This window comes from Melanotaenia boesemani, chromosome 9 (assembly GCF_017639745.1).
Source record: "Melanotaenia boesemani isolate fMelBoe1 chromosome 9, fMelBoe1.pri, whole genome shotgun sequence".
Lineage (NCBI taxonomy): Eukaryota > Metazoa > Chordata > Actinopteri > Atheriniformes > Melanotaeniidae > Melanotaenia > Melanotaenia boesemani.
This window is the reverse complement of record NC_055690.1, coordinates 6,273,417-6,290,346: the sequence shown is the minus strand read 5'-3', so window position 1 is coordinate 6,290,346 and position 16,930 is coordinate 6,273,417. Positions and strand designations below refer to the sequence as shown.

Sequence of the window (16,930 nt, the reverse complement as noted above, 5' to 3'; positions counted from 1 at the left end):
TGAGACAGCAAACATGGCAACGGTGTAGGAGATCATGACGGTGTGCTTTCTCACAAAATGATAAAAGGAGGCAGTGCAGTACAGACTGTGCAGCCAATACATATCACAGCTTCTTCCTCTGTTCCTTTTGCTATCACACATTAGCTATATTGCTCAATACTGCCCTCATGGTACCTGGTGATACTGGTCTGTTTGCTGCATTGGGGGAGGTAAATGGTCTGTACTTATATAGCGCTTTTATCCAAAGTGCTTGACATATACGTCACATTTACCCATTCACACACAAGTTCACACACTTATGGCGGAAGCTGCCATGCAGGGCGCTAGCCATGACCCATCAGGAGCAAGCAGGGGTTCGGTGTCTTGCTCAGGGACACCTCGGCATGAGCTCTCCGGGCCGGGATCGAACCGGCAACTCTTAGGTTACAGGACGACCACTCTACCCATTGAGCCATGCCTGCCCCCGCATGAGTCCTGGAAACGAACAAAATTATATGCATGTAAAGGTTGCAGGAGACAGACAGAAGGCTCCGTATCTGCCCTTAATGTAGAGCATAAATAAGCCTTTAGCCTTTAACATATAATGTTTGGAGACCTTTGAGAGGCATATTTGAAAACTGCAATCTTCCCAATGGTCACCAGAAATGATTCTTTTGGTTTGAAAACGTAAGTCTGACAGTATCAAATTCTCAAGAGAAATTACCCATCTTTGCACTTAGTGGTGATATATAGTGGCTATATATCATCTAGTGGAAAATACCCTGAGCTCGTTTGGCTGAGCAACATACATGTGTCATGCCATTGTGGTTTCAAGAAATGTAAAATGGCTACAGAATCCCTCTGACTATCTGACTATCTACACAGAACAGTTTGGTGTTTTTCGTGATTGATTAGAATGCAATGTGCCGTCTACTTTAGTTGAAGTTGGAATTCTTCAGAGATAAAACATTAACCCTATACTGGCAGTATTATGTTATTGCTCATAATCACAGCATACAAAAGGGTCATAAGCTGGAATACCTCTAAATCTAGTCAAAAACTCTGTTGTTGTTGTTGTTTCTCTCTCTCTCTCTCTCTCTCTCTCTGCCTCTCCTTCAAGAAAGAGTACCAGATTGTCATTTTGAAACTCCACCACAGCCTGTGCCAGTCTTGCATCTCACCTTCGGGACAGATTAAAACTCTTTGCTTCCCCACTGTTCTCATCCTGGTCTCTCCTGCTGTGACAGGCTGCTCCTTGTCCTTGGCCATGGCTAGAGGCTATAAATGGCAGTCAGCTGGGTGAGTAGTCAAAATGTTTATGCTAGGCAGCTGAATACCCTCTGGCAATATGGAAATGTATGCGTGTAGTCGTATAGCAATGCATACGACAGCAGCTCAGAGATCATTTTAAAATGTTGGAAAAAAAAATTGATGAAAAATTTCATACATTTAACTTAGTCATTGTCACTACTGAACATTACAAATATATCATTCTTCAATATCAAATATATCAAATGGGACATTGAAAATCTTTTATACAACAAAGTTAGTCTGCATCTACAATCCATTTCAGGGCTTTGACTCAGTTTGGAAAATCATCCCATCTGAATCTCCAAACAGCTAGAGAATGCTATGATACCCTTTTCTTCCAACTTCTTTATTTATTTTATGGATCACTCATTTGTTCAACAAGACGAGCCAACAGTTAAGAAGCAACAGATGGTTCTCACCATGAGTGTGGTCCGTTTTCTCTGCACCGGAAAACAGGCGTAGGGGAGCCTGCTTGCCCTGGCGGAACGTTTTCGGCTGGATATGTGATGGATTCCTGGGGAGTGTGGAAAGTCATGTGTCTGTCGATTCTTTCTGTCGAGGACGCTGAGGACATCTATACATTCGGATTCATGATAACTGGGTTTCTGCTGTTTGGAGCGGGCGGTTTCCTGGCATATCGCAAAATTCGGACACTGTCGGCAGTCACTGGCAAGCTGCCGGATTTCTGTGCGGGTGTGTGCCGAGCTACGAACAATCAGGCTGTGGCGGTACAGGAGCTGAATCGTAAACTGGAGGCTATTCCAGTTCTGGATGGCAAACTGATTGCGATTTCTGGGCTTGTACGTGAGGTGGTCACCAACTTGGAGAAGTTGTCAGCTCGGCTGGATGGAAATTGACACAAAATTCGGATGATTGGAGTCGCCAGTGGGGCCACTGTAGAGACTCAAGGCAGACGAAACAGCTCTGGCCTGAACCAAAACAAATGCTGTTATCAAATTTGGCTCCCTGTGCTGGCCTTGAATGGCTGGTTGAAAGCTCCCTGGAATGTTTTGTTGATGGACGCTCAGTCCCCCACCCTCCCCTCACCCTCTTCACGGGCGATGGACTTCAACCTGGATCAGCCCTCAAGGATGCCCCACTATCATCAGGTGGCAGAGACTGTGAGGGAGAACTGGGACAAAGTTCATATGCCCACTTCTACGCACACACATACATGCACCACACTCAAGTACACAACTACAGATACATCCCCCCGTGATTCACTGCCTGGGCTGCTCCTTACCCCGCTCCTTCCACTCCCTGGCGGCGGGTCGACTGGACTGCGCTCGTGTCAGCTGCGTCCGGACTTGCTGTGATGGGAGACCCCCCCCCCCCACGTGTTTCTGATGTTGTGATTGTCTGAGTTTTGTTCTTTATGTACTGAGGAGTGTTTTTGTATCTCAATAATGGGCCCTTAGGCCCAGTGTGGAGATGCCTTTTTTATCCTCTCCAGCTACATCTTACTCCCCTAATGTTACCTTTCACCTATATCTAAGACAAGGAGCGCTGTAGAAACGGCTGCTCCGTCAGTCTGCCTGTTCTTGTTGTGTTATATGTTGTTTTGTCTAGTCTTGGATGGGTTGTACTGAAAACATGAATTTCCCTGCAAGGGATTAATAAAGTATTTCTGATCTGATCTGATTCTGATAATGACCTATGTATCCAAATACATGCGATGCATCTATTCAGATGCTTATAAATTTATTAGTGCTGTCAGACGATTAAAAAAATTAATCTAATTAATTACAGGATTTCTAATTAATTAATCTAATTAATCGCATTTTAATCTCATATCTGCTGACGGCCCCCAAATAAAGAGTTTGAATTCTAGAACACTTGCAGTATAGTGAATGACTAATCAAATAAGAAAAGAGCATATGAAATACACATTTCTTTTATTGCTGACATCTGAAAAGGGCATCTTGCCCAAAATATATACCAAGCTTCATAAAGCAAATTACACTTTCAGTGTTTTTTATAAATAAATAAAATTAAAAAAAATGTCTAGCAAACCTATAAAACGGGTGCATTATTCAAAAATGCAGTGCAAATAAAGTTAATAAAACAATAAATAACACTAGGCACTTAACCAGGTGCTCAATAAAATAAACAACAGCAAAACAAGGATAACATACCTTGAAATGTTTAACATCAAGAACGTGAAGTCAAGAGGCATTACTTGTTAGGAGGACATGACACTGTTTCTAGATAAAAAAAAATAAAAAAAAAATCATGTGGGGCATAACAAACCCAGAAACCCACTACAGAAAGTAGGGCCACAATTACAGGTCCTCAAATCAACCTTCCCTCTTTGCTTAAGTTACAGAATCTAAGTCTCCTTGAGCCAGTTGCTCAGACAAACAAGCTTGTTTACATTGTCTGAGTGTAAGGCTGCTCTCTTCTTTTGTATGATGTTACCTGCAAGAGAAAAGAGTCTCTCGCATGGCACAGAGGTCGCAGGAGTAGCCAGGTATTTGCGAGCAATAGAAGACAGCTGTCCATAGGCACTAGTGTGAGCTGCCCACCACTCCAGTGGACACTCACGCATTCCAATGCAAGGCTCAGCTTTGTAACGGGCTAGCAGCCTCGGCTCCTCCTTGTCCGAGTCAGAGTCTGAAGAACATAGCAGGAGCAGGCTCTTCTTGGCTGCTGGCTCGTCCTCTGTGGGTTGAGCAGGAGCAGGTCCTGCTTCTGCTAGCATCTCTCCAAGCCAGGTCCACACCTTAAAAGATGGAAAGTTAGCTTTTGCTTGACACTTTTTAAACTTCCAAAACACTGAACGTCTCAGTCACCCACATACCTCGTCTCTCTCATCCTTGGGTATGCTCTTCAAGTCCTTGAATCGCGGGTCAAGGGCAGTTGCCATCTTCAGCCATCTGTTGTTGATGTTGGCCTTGCGTGTGTCTAAGTCCTTCAAAAAGGTGGTCTTGAACTTCATCATGTAGCCTTGATCCTCATCAGTGGGCTCCATAACACGTTTAAGATGGCAGAGTGCGGGGAGCACCACAGAGCATGACACATAAGACTCCCCTCCCAGGAGCTCCGTCACATACCTGCAGTAGAACAAATACAGGGCAATAATGAACTCATATCCATTAGTGGTATTGTGGGTGTGTGTGCATGTGTATGTGTGAGCTAAAGTGTGAGTAAAAGGTGTATGGGAGGGAGGGGGATATGAGTGTATGAAAAGTGCAGAGAGAGGTGAGGTCTGTTTGTGTATTTGTGTGTAAATGAGTAGAGAGTATGAGAAGGATGGGAGATATGAGGTTTGTGAGTGAAGATAGAGAAAGATGTAGGAAGGAGCAGAAGAGAAAATTAAAGGAGAGAGAAGAATTGTGTGCAAGAGTGAGAAAGAGAGAGAGTTGTATGACACAGAGGCAGAGCTGAGTGTATAACAGGTGGAAGAGAGAATGAGAGGTGAGGTGTGCGAAAGGATGTGTATATGTGAGAGAGAGCGACAAAAAGGGACATACCTGCAGGGTTCAAGAACATCCTCCAGCTTCTGTAGTTTGACACACTCTAGGTTGGTCAGTGTGGCCAGGTTGTGCTTCTGTTGAGCCAAAGTGGTGTTCACAGCCTCCTGGTTCCGTAGGTACCGTGAGACCATTAAGAGGGTTGAATTCCATCTTATAATAAAATGAAACAAAAACTGCATTAGTCCCACAAGGGGCTTTAGCTTTTGAGAAACACATTGTACAATAGTTAAAGCACACACACACACACACATTGTTACTGTTGTTATTGGTATTTTTATTGTTTACGTTATTTATATTTTTTATAGATGTTACTGTTATTTTTATTTTTTCAGCCCCTTTGAGACAATGTTTGTTGCAATATTGGGTTTTACAAAAATTAAAGTGATCGATTTATTGACACACACACACACTTTAGGAGCAAAAAACTATAGATAGTAGTGGACAGTCTCACCTTGTGGATACGTCTTGAATCAATGGCTCTCTGGCTTGTCCGAGGGCTGCCTGCTGCTGGTGCAGTTCTTCTGTGCTGGCAGGGCTGTGCTTGAAGTGTCCGACTATTTTGCGGCACTTTGCCAGGGCGGTGTCAAAGCTGCTGTCCTCAAGGCAAATTGTAATGGTTCTTTGGAGCATATGAGCTGCACATGGAATATGCTCGTAAGGCATCCGGCGTGCTGCCGCGACCATGGTTCTTGCGCTATCAGTCCCGATGGTTGACACTTTGCTTTCTATTTTCCAGTCCTTTATCACAGCTTCAAACTGCTCGGCACACGCATCTGCATAATGGCGGGTCGTTGTTTTGCACACAGTTAATGCAAAAGATTTAAGCTTCCACTCACTATCGATTAGATGTGCTGTGACCCCCAAATAATTATGGTTGCTCACCGACGTCCAGTGATCTCCTGTTAAGGACACATGGTTGCTTGAACCTGCCAACAGTTCTTCTTTTGCTTTCCTTTCATCACTATACAACTGATGGATTTTTTTCATTACCGTACCTCTCGAAGGTAACCTGAATGTTGCATCCGACGACGCTATCTGAAACGCCTCATTTAGCCCCTCATCTTCCACGATTGAAATTGGCCTGCAATCACCTGCTATCCACTTAGCGATCGAGTTTGTCAGTTTATCTGTGGTGCCTTTGCTTAGTCGTTTACCATAGTCTGTAAGTTTGGGTTGGCGAAGAGCGCTAGAAGTACTAGCAGTCGCAACGTTAGCGCTGGAACCTGCCCAAACATGTTTAGCGTTTAAATGATAAGTCAGGCTAGAGCAGCTTCGATGAAAAGCAAATTCTTTTCTACATAAGCTACAAATAACCGTGTTTTTGTTGACTGTCCCATCTGCGTTCTTCTTGTAAATAAACTTGCCGTTCAATGGCCCCAGCAAAGATTGGCTCGCATCACCTGCACTCTTCTCCATTTCTCTGTGCTCACCTCAGCCCGCTCTGTTTGTTGTATGGACTAGCCTCTACTAACGGCGCATGAAGTGACGTAACCAGTCGCATGTTCGGGGGTCAAAGTGGCCAACTCTAAAATGTTCGAATTGCATAATTAATCGTGCGTTAAAATTTATAACGCGTTATTTTACGCTCTAATTAATTGATCTAATTAACGCGTTAAAATGACAGCCCTAAAATTTATACCTCAAATTATTATGCATTATTTTCACCCAAATGAAAAAGTTAAATAATATTTTCCCTCCACACAAACAGCCAGTAAGGACCTCATACACCCTCAAACACCAAAATGTGACCAAAATTCAGAAATATGAACACTGAACAAATGTGGATGTGATGTAATTTACATTTAATAGTACTAACATGAAACTGAATCTTTCATACAAATTATAACTTTTTCCTACTTCTGCTTTGTGAAAGGAGGGTAACTAGATTGATGCTAGCAAGTTAATTAATCGTGTTATCTATCTCAGTAACAAACCTATAGTAGACTATTACTGATGTAAGTGATTTTGCCTGCAAACGTTCATTTCAAAAGACTTTGGCAAAAAAGTAAGGATCGGTGGTGCTCTGATATGACGTTAGCGGCTCTTCAAAATGTTATTTTCTCCAGCAGCAAAATTTTGCTAGCATGTCATAAAAGTCAGTTTTCTTTGCTGGTCTTCCATTTTTGCTTCTTCTCAAAAATAAACAGTAAAAAAAAGTTCATGGTGTTTACTTTCTTCAGTCTCCAATCTTTGTTATACTTACCTGCTGCTGCCACTGCAGTTTAGTATGTAATGGATTGTTCCCCTTCCCATCTGTTCCAAAAACTCAAATTACATGAAGTCGAAATAGTTTTGTAAACATGAATTTGTCTAAGTACACCACTGGTCAAACGTTTTGGGAAATGTTTTCATTAGATTAAATGGGAAAGTGTTCGGAAACTTTTGTCCAGTGGTGTACTTTTTCAAATATTTATCTTTTCTAAATTCTCAGTCTTTCTTGTAATCACAAACTAGCTCATGCCTAGCATTACCAAACCTCAAAGATGGAGGTCACAAACAAAGATTGTACAAAATAACAAAAATAACCTTGAAAAACTCGTCAAACTAACTTGTTTTTTTTCTATCACACTATGACCAATGTGTCTTACTGAAGTTTTGTTTTTTTATTTCGATTTTTTTATTATTTTATTTTTTAACAATAAAACCCAAAACAATTTGAAGGATTTTTGATAATATAAAACTTAGCCCAAGTATAGTGCGTTGTCTGTCAGAAGGTGATGCAGTTCTGTTTTTCTCTTCTGGCTTCCTGCTGTGCCTCTGTTAACCTCGCCGTGCACTTCTGAAGCCTCTCCTGACAATATGGCCATACTCACAACACAGCCTGAGCGACCTTTATCACCACAGCAGCAGACCCCTGTCCACACATGGACACAGCAATGTGTGAGAGAAAGTTGGAGAGAGCAAGTGTCAGTGTTGTTGTTTATGTTCTCAGTATGAGTCTAATTAAAGTTTAATTTAGTGTAGAGTACCACCGTATAATTCAAGTGCACAACACCAGGCATTATTTACAACCTCTCTGACAGTAGAGAGGTAGGAAAATACAGCAGAGAAAAGCAGCTTCATCAGTGCTGCAGGAAACAGCCTCACCACATGAGTTCCAAAGCTGCTTTTACTGGTTCAATTCATAATGACTTTTTTTTTTTTAAAGTGCTGTCATTCATTGCCCTAAAACTCATAGATACTGATATTGTTCATTATATCATCATTTCTCTTGAATTTTAATCTTTTAGTCTGTTTTTTCTTTTAAACCTGCGAAATATTCTGTATAACCAAGCTTTGATTTGAATTATGATAGCTTTAGATTAGGAGCCAGTCCAGAATATTTAAATTTTTTAATGAAAGTTACAGTGGTACTTGGTGATTTGAATAAAGTAATATATATATATATATATATATATATAATTGTTGTCCTACTTGCTTAAAACATTTCTTTTTCTTCACAGTGCATCAAAAGGAAAATCTGAGATGAAATCCAGACTCAAATCCCATGACTTTGAGTACCATTTATAAAATCTTCTGAAAATGAAAAAAAAAAAAAGTTTTGAAACACTCTTGCAAAGGTTCTGATTGTGCCTGCATGATAGCCACCTCTACAGAAAGATGTTTTGTATGCAGAACTGAAGCACAGCAGAGAGGAAGTGGGGAATGCATTCAGCTTCTTCTTAAAGTAAATCATTTCCACTTTAAGTGACAGACTCATCCTCCTTGGATTTTATAATGTTGACAAGATTTCAGCCAGGAAAATGTTATGGAGCTGAACAGGAAGGCTGAACCCACTGTCAAATATAGTGATGAGAAAAGTCAGATTGATGAAATGTTTGGCATACATAACTGTCTGCATAACAGGTGGAAGATTGTATGCTGGGGTCACAGAAAAACAACATTTTAAATCCCTTTTTGCTTTCTAAATCAACACAAGTGTACAAAGTAGCACACAAAGCAGAATTTAGTCCAGTCCCTCTTAATGTCCATCTTCATTATTTGAGGAGGTTTAGTTATCCCATGAGTAGTTTACGTGAAAAGCAAAAAAAAAAAAAAAAAAAAAAGCTGACCATACAATCCACCAGTATTTTTCCAACAGTTATTTTAATACTGTTTATTGCTAACATGAAGGCAAAGCCAAGCTGGATTTACACCATTTTTGTTTGCGGTTTAACTATGCAGAAAACATTAAACCCAAATTCATGAAACTTTAAATATCGAGAGTTGAATCATGGCCAAAACGTCTGTTGGCCAACCCATTTGTTGTGCATGGAAAAAGATGAGCTTTGGCCCTGGTGTGAGATGCACCTTTTAAAGGCTCTCATATTTGTTTTGTTATTCCCGAATGCCCTCATATATTGCTTTGTGAGCCACTTTGCATTGTAATTTGCTCACACACACCATAAATGGAATTCTTAGTCTTTTTTCATCCACAAAAACCTCTCCTCTCACTCCAAGAGGCCAAGAAACAAAAAGGTGAAAGTCCTATTTAGTTGAATAAAGGGTCATTGATTGTCTCTCTCTCAGTACTGTTGAATTGTATTGAAATGAAAAAAGGGATGGACTGTTCTTAAGAAAGAGGAAGAAAAGGGCATCTGAGTAAGTTCATGTTTCTTGAAGATGCTTTAAGCTCAGTAGTGGTTTATAATAAGGTCACAGGTCAATATAGAGGGAAATAACCCTTCCAAATGATGAAAGCATACAGAGGCTCACAAGGAAGGTCATTACTTGAGCTGACAAACTAAAGAAACCGATAGGCAGAGAGTGTATTTATCCCAACAGAATAATGTGGAAAGTGTTAGTGGTAAGGTCAGTGAGATGGTATTGTTGTACAGTCAGTGCACATTAAATATGTTAAATTATACTGCGATATGCTGTTTGCCTACTGATCAAAAGGAGAGAAAAGGCTGTAAAAAAGCCTTTTTCCTTACAGCTATCAAATATTAAAATGCTTCAAGGTAACTCATCAATCATTCATTCAAGGTTGTTTTCATTTTGCAGAGCAAATATTATTAAGCTAGCATCATGGATAAACAAAACCTGATACTAATAAACAGCCAGAGTTTCATAAGTTTCTGTTTTGTCTGAAAACGAGAGAAGAAAAGAGCAAAATCCTCCATTCGATTTCAATGAAAATATCATACTGTTTAAATCTCTAGTTCATCTCATCAAACATCATGCTTGAAAAGTATTCTTGTAGGTTTTTTGTTGTTGCTGTTGTATATCAGGCCTATAATTGCAGAACAGTTATAGACAACTAGCTGAAGTGCACTTCAGATATCATCCCTGTTGCTGCTGCAGTAGTTTTAAAAGGCAGGTTAATTTCAGTTGCTAACAGCAGTATTTATGTTTCTTTTTTTGTCCAGCATAAAGACGACCACCATACACCCTTTGTGCAAAATGTATTTTTGACTGTAAGGTCAGTTTATAATGTAGAGGCTTAGCATCATGCCTTATGAAGGCATGTAAATGTTCACTATTAATATAATGTTATAGTCCAAGTTAAAGTCTGTGCTACACAAAACCTCTGCTATGACTTTGTGTTGTTCTCTCCTTATTCTACTTCCAATTTCACATAACATTCATTCAGTTTTGTTTGCTGTCCTTGTAACAACAAGACAACAGTGGAGGACAAGTGGAATTTCTGTTGCTCAAACATCAGATAGAGTGTTATCTTCATCTCTGAGTGTTTGGTGGCAAGGGTATTCTTTCAAATTCTAGCTTTGAAATAATGTCTGAGCATGTGTGTTTGTTGTTGAGGTCAAGAAGTTATTTGACTAGTTAAAAGCAGGACTGCTGATAAACTGTCCTTCATTTTCTTGTGACAGTCGTCCCTCTTTGTCACCAGTATGTAGAGTAGAAGAGGTTAAACTGGACATGGCTTGTCCAATGCTGTTGCTTTATCTGTTCCACAGCAACCGCAATAAGTTATGCCTTAAAAGGCTCATAGAAGAAGACAGCATGCATGTACAAAATCCTAAAGTAGTTACCTGTAGTGGAGCCATTGCTGCACCTGAGGCCACTCGCAAATGAAAATATGTTTATGTCTGAAAGAATTTAGATCACTGATGGCCAGTATACATTCACAAGTACTCTTGGCATTTAAAAATCATTTCTATACCCATCTTAATCTTTAGATGTCAGTAATTTGTACAGTGTTTTTAAACAGCCACTCCTTAACCTCCTGGCATTCCTGCAATCTTGCAGGAACACCCAAAGAAAAAGCCTACCCAAGGTAAATGTGAAGCTGTTCCTGGCTTTAGCTTTCGGCATAGCATCCCACCCGTGGCACACCGGAATGCCAACAGCATATAGGAATCATATGAATATTTACACATTGGAGAAAACATCATTTTCCAAAGTACAACATGCCACAGTGCGATGGGTGTGCATGCAGAATCCTTGTGTCCAGAGATTTCAAGCATCGGACACTTTCAAACGCAGGATCACTTTTCAGCCCCAGATATTAAACTGTTTTTGTTACTCTTGGTTACATTCAGTCAAAAACAGGACAACACTTTGAACACAATTTTGTCACTTACTGGGCTTAGGTAATAACATTACTTTGATAGGGTTACAAAAAATATCATGGAAAATAAAATACATTCTCATGTTGCCACATCACCATTTTGGCATCATCAATAGCAATTTTACAAATTAAATTCAGTTCCTCTAAAAATGTTACAGCCATGGGATCATGTTTGTAGGATCCCATAGATTGAAAACACCTACAACTTAATATGTATCTTACTTGACACAAAGTGCACTATGGGACATTCATGGAATAGTTTACTATGAAAAATAGTAAAAATGGTATGATTGTGTTTCATTGGTAAATCATATGAAAATTCCCATCGAGCCATTAAAAGCTATTTCCTAGTATAAAATGCTAAATTAATTAATCTATTTTGAAAAATAAAATAAACCATACTCATGTCTTCTTCATTCACATGACAAAAATTTGGCAAAGTAGTAGGAAACTACCAATTTCCCTCCTTTGGGACATAATTTTCCTTGAAACATTCTGACTCCCTTTCAGTTCCCAAATATATACCCCTTAACTAAACTGGAATAATGCCAACCTTGCTCTTTTTATGAGGCACAGAGAAAATGAGAAAGAGAGACAATATGTCTGAAGACAATATGAGAGGAAAGGTGGTAATAGTTGAGAAAACAGAGCAATATCTTACTGCAGATCCTGTAATTCCAGGCAACAGACACAAAACTGATGGTTCGGATAGGAATTCTTACCTGGAGAAAGACAAGAACAGAGAGGCAGCTTGTTAATTAAAACATAAATAAATACCTTTACAAAGACATTAGTCTTAGTACCGAGTTTCAACAATATCAAGGATTTTGTTGTTTTTGGTTGATAACATGTGATTAACGCGGCTCTCCACAACACTGATTTAGAAAGTCCTACCCCTAAAATCTGTAATAGCATAGTTTGTTTAAATAGTTTCCAATCTCTCAAATAGTGAGTCTTATTGCTTAATGAGGTAAATTATTTTCACCAGGCATTGTAGTGAGCAAGAAAATCACAGTAACAAGCTAGCAGTAGCTAATGGTAACATGCTGTCATTTCCATAGCAGTTGGACAGATGCAGTGTACAGTTTCTGTACTCTGCCTCCATGGTGCCATGTGACACATGAATACTATACTATGTAGAAATGAAACATGTCGGTAAAAACTTTAAACATCACTATAAATTGACTGACTCACTGGTGCAATATATAGCTAAGGTGAATTGAAAATGGAAGTAAAAATTTAAATTCATACAACAACAGATAAACTTACTAGCCAGGCCTAAACATTTGGCCTAAACCTAAAACTTTCATGTGTTTTTAAGTGCTAAAAAATGATATGCAAGAATGAGATAATATGTATAATGCTACTATATCCCACACCAAAGAAAATATTTCTCTAAACAATGTGCCACTGCTCAACATATTACCCTCTTTATTTTACACTGTTTCTAAAGAATTTCTATATTTATATAATTAACATACTTCTATTTTCTTAGCCATCGACTCTGGCAGGTAAAACCAATCTTATTTTTAGCTAATGATTGAACATATAGGTCTCCCATAGCTCCTTCTCTAAATGTTATCATCGCTAAGCGTTGACATACATGCTGATGTTAAGTTCTGCTTGGACAGCCATACCATTTTCTCCTCTCAACTGATAAGGCTCTGACATCTTCTAAATAAGAGAGAAAAATGAATTTTCCCTGCCGTGGGCTCTCATTACATACAAAGTGAAGCTTGAAATGCAGAGAAGGTGAAGCCCTAAATTATTTTTTTTTTGCTACACTCAATTCATTTTTAATAAAATGCATGACTGCTATCTTGGAAAATGAGTGACTGTTATTCAATACAGGGCTATCTGATGGTTCTTGACATTTGCAGTTTGTAAGAACTATAATAGCATGTCTGATTATTTTTACATTTTGAGTGTCCATGTCATCGTGTATTACAAGTCTGACAAATGTCAAATAAATGTCCCTCTTGTTCAGATTATGTGTGAGACTTTGAAAAGAGGATGGATTAAAAAACGGATGACATGTACACAACAGTGTGTAGAAGTAATCCTAATATTTGTTGAAGGTCAGGATTTTTATCTTTTGGGTCCAGACAATTGTTCCAGTTTATATGCTGAAATAGAAAGATGTCATTGCATCCAGAATATTAAAAACAAGAAACCTATGGACATTGTAATGTTCATGAAAGCAATTACCTACTGCAGTCCAATAACAATGCTGACAAACTGTAAACTGGTTAACATCTAAAGTACAGATCTTAACATGCAAAGCAACTGTTCTTTCTTTCACTGACTCTTCTTCACTAAGTTATATTAATTCATAAATGAATTAGGTGTTATTACAGTCCTATACTAGTAAACTCACCTGCCTCAGACACTTAATCTTCACAGAGCTGTGAATCTATTTAAATGCAAATTCTCTGCGGCTAAGTTAAGGATTTGTTGCAGAAATGCCCTTTCACGCATTCAAGATCTTAATCAGACAAAATAAGATGGGAGATCTAACAGTCTACTCCTTAATGTCTTTATCTCTTTTTTCCCTCAACCATACATGTCACTGATTTTCTCCAAAAGTGGAAATACATTGCACGTTAAAGACAAATAACAATTGTGGAGAAAACCAATCTCTAGTAGCAGTAGCACTCCAGGAGTGCAGCAGATAGGCAAGGCACTGGGAAAACATTTGTCCATTTCTTCTTCGATGAGCCTTAAAGCCCCTGCTGACCCTTTCTGATTTAATTTAAATTCAACAATTTACCAGAGAGGGAGAGACTTTGAGGAGCAACTCTGGAAGTACCACAAAACACCAGAATTGATCCAATAGTCCATACCTATTAAGACTTACAAAACTCTTTCACTATTTCTTTTCTTCATTTTTTGTAATCTTTTTATAGCAACTAAAAACAGAATCTAGCTCGGATATAATGAATATCACCTTAATTTATATAATTTTAGATGATTCAATTAATTTCCAGTAAAGTGAATTAAAAATCTAGAGTAATTGGCAAATGCTTGAAAGTATGGCAATATAGTTCTACAATACTCTTTAGATAAAACAGAAATCTGAATAAGGTGTAAAGCTGAAGCAAGAACAACCCCAAATATCAATTATTGCTCCATAAAAAAAGAGAAAATAATCTGAAGATTAACTTTGGCCTACAAATTCTTTCTTGACTTTTAAGATTAGTAGAGAATAAGAGAAACTTTATTGTGATTGTGAATTTACAACAAAATTTCATTGGTGACAGTCAAATAGCAGTATATCAAGAGATAAGTACAAGATATAGCTATATATACTGTAAATATATCAATTTCAGCATATAGACATACATACATACATATACACATTTTTATCCAGTAGTGCTACCCTGATGGGAGGGGAACAAACAGTTAGTGTCCGGGGTGAGTTTTGCCCGTGCTGACGAGCTTAGCTCGTCTTTGTAGACATCCAGCATACACATCATTCAGGTCTGAGAGCACTGCTCCTGTGATTCTTCAGACTGTTTTGACGACTCGGTAGAAGTCCTTCTTGTTTTGTGCTGTGCAGCTGGCTTACTACACAGTGACACCTCGACAGAGGATGCTCTCCACATTGCTCTTGTAACAATTCATGAGGCGCTTAGAGGTGAGACCAGCCCTCTTGAGCTTCCTGAGGAAGTAAAGCCTTTGCTGGACTTTCCTCATCAGGTGGGTAGTGTTCAGAGATGTGAAGTTTTTAGTGATACGAAGTCTTAGGAATTTGATGTTGTCTGCAACAGTGGGAGTGGTGTGGCCGTCCTGGTCCCCCTAAAGTTCACAATGATCTCCTTAGTTTCGGTGGTGTTCAGAAACAATATGTTATCTGAGCTCAGCTTGGTGCTGGACCTCATCTCTGTGGGGGGACTTCTCACTGTCTGTGAGAAGTCCTGTTACAGCTGTGTGTCAATTAATGATGTTGGATTGGTGGGTATGGGCACAGTCCTGGGTAAGTTTATCGGGACCAAAAATGCAATATATAAGTTATCAATATGATATAGAACTTGGTACAATTCTTTTGGGTTAAAGGAGCAATAAGTGGAAATTCTTCATTTATAGATCAGAGGAATTAAAAACTGGCTATGTGAAGAACTAGAGGTGTAATTTCATCAGTAGTATAGCATGACATCACACACTGTCTCTCTGTGTTGATCTCCAGCCCCATGTTTACCAGGCAGTTCAACTGTACATTCATGTACATTCATGTGAACCACCGCCTCCTCCCTTCTCTCAGAGCCCTCGGTCCTCCCTCCCTATAAAAGGCTTCAGCCAGCGAGCAATGGCAGCGCTTATTTTCTAAGCAAAATGGCGGAGAGTGAAACAAAACATTGACCAGAAGACAGCCATGAGCTGACATTACCTCGAAAAAAACAGCAGTTGTGGGAGAAGAAGTTGTCAGATAGGGAAAGGGACATAACATAACCCGGATTAACATTGGGTTGGTATTTTCAAAGAGGAAAGTGCGAGAGCTAAAGAAGCTACAACTTCATTGAAGCTAGCTCCTGGACAGTAAACAACAACATAAATGTTATAAATTACTTCAACATGTTTCTCAAAATGATAATAATGTTTCGCTTAGTCTGTTTGCACTTTTGTTTGTGAACAAGGCGAGTGGGGGGAAAGGTAGAGGGAGGTGTGGCTCATTACACACTTTGTTTTGGTCTACAGGCAGCGCACAACAGCAAACCTTGCGGTGAAACGATTTAGCTTATTGCCCTTCTAAGTTGGGTTCTGAAATCTTTTCTATGTACAGAGACAGAAATAGAAAGTTATTACATTTGTGTCCAAGAAAAAATACCTATAGGAGGGAATTCTCATAATGCAGTTCATTTGCCAAGTTAATTAACACTTTAACTCCAAGTGAATAAGTTAATTATGAAGCATTGTGTTTAGCCCATTTAAAGGTCATTGAATTGTCACAGCCATTGTGAAGATAAGGATAAAAATAATCAGAAAAAGACCTCCACTGTTTAATGTAAACTAACTTCATTAACATAATTTGTTCCAGAGCTTTCTATTCCACTGCTGCCACAACAATTGCACTAATTCATTCATTTAAAATTAATTTCTATTATCCTACATGGTATTAACAGTTCATAATATAGCCGGGTCAGACTGAAAGATAATGACAAATCTCCCTCATCCTCCGAATAAGGTTTATTCCAAAATTCTTTCGTTTTCTTTTTCTATGCTTGAGTGTGATTAAAGCCCAGAAAACAAGGGACAGAATGCCTTATGGCGAATAAATAAATAAATGATCCAACCAAATGAAAACTGGTATTGCTCCTTCCTTTTCAGACATTTATATTTATTTTCTGACAGGAGGCTTCAACAAAGAGCTCTGTTTGTTAATGCTGGAAATATCAGTGAGTATTGAACACAGCACACCCTGATTACAGTGAATGTACCAACTGCTGAGCTTTGTTTGGAAGAAGTAGAATACCCGAAGAGCTCAAGCATCAGGTGACAATTTCCATTTCCCCAAAACCAATTGGATGCAACAGTTAGAATATGTAAGGCTGCTGTGTTGAGCAAAACAACCTTAAACGATTGTTTTTGTTTTTTATTCTTTCTTTTGTTATACCTCATTGTCATCGACACTTTATTTTGGCTGCTAAAAAAGCTA

General features: G+C 39.0%; 1 protein-coding gene across 2 annotated transcripts; it reads right to left on the bottom strand.

The window, feature by feature from the left end:
• Positions 1 to 3,168: 3,168 nt before the first annotated feature.
• LOC121646720 (E3 SUMO-protein ligase ZBED1-like) lies at positions 3,169 to 15,737 on the bottom strand. 2 transcript variants are annotated; one of them, XM_041995888.1, is made up of 5 exons: positions 15,723 to 15,737; positions 5,218 to 6,405; positions 4,764 to 4,916; positions 4,091 to 4,343; positions 3,169 to 4,012 (listed from the first exon to the last, which is right to left on the bottom strand). In XM_041995888.1, exons 2-5 carry the CDS (start codon positions 6,180 to 6,182, stop codon positions 3,620 to 3,622), a joined length of 1,764 nt encoding a protein of 587 aa, XP_041851822.1. In that variant the 5' UTR covers positions 6,183 to 6,405; positions 15,723 to 15,737; the 3' UTR covers positions 3,169 to 3,619. The 2 variants fall into 2 exon arrangements, with proteins under 2 accessions (XP_041851822.1, XP_041851823.1); XM_041995889.1 differs by lacking the exon at positions 15,723 to 15,737 and having other exon boundaries at positions 5,218 to 5,539; positions 5,649 to 5,734.
• Positions 15,738 to 16,930: the final 1,193 nt, after the last annotated feature.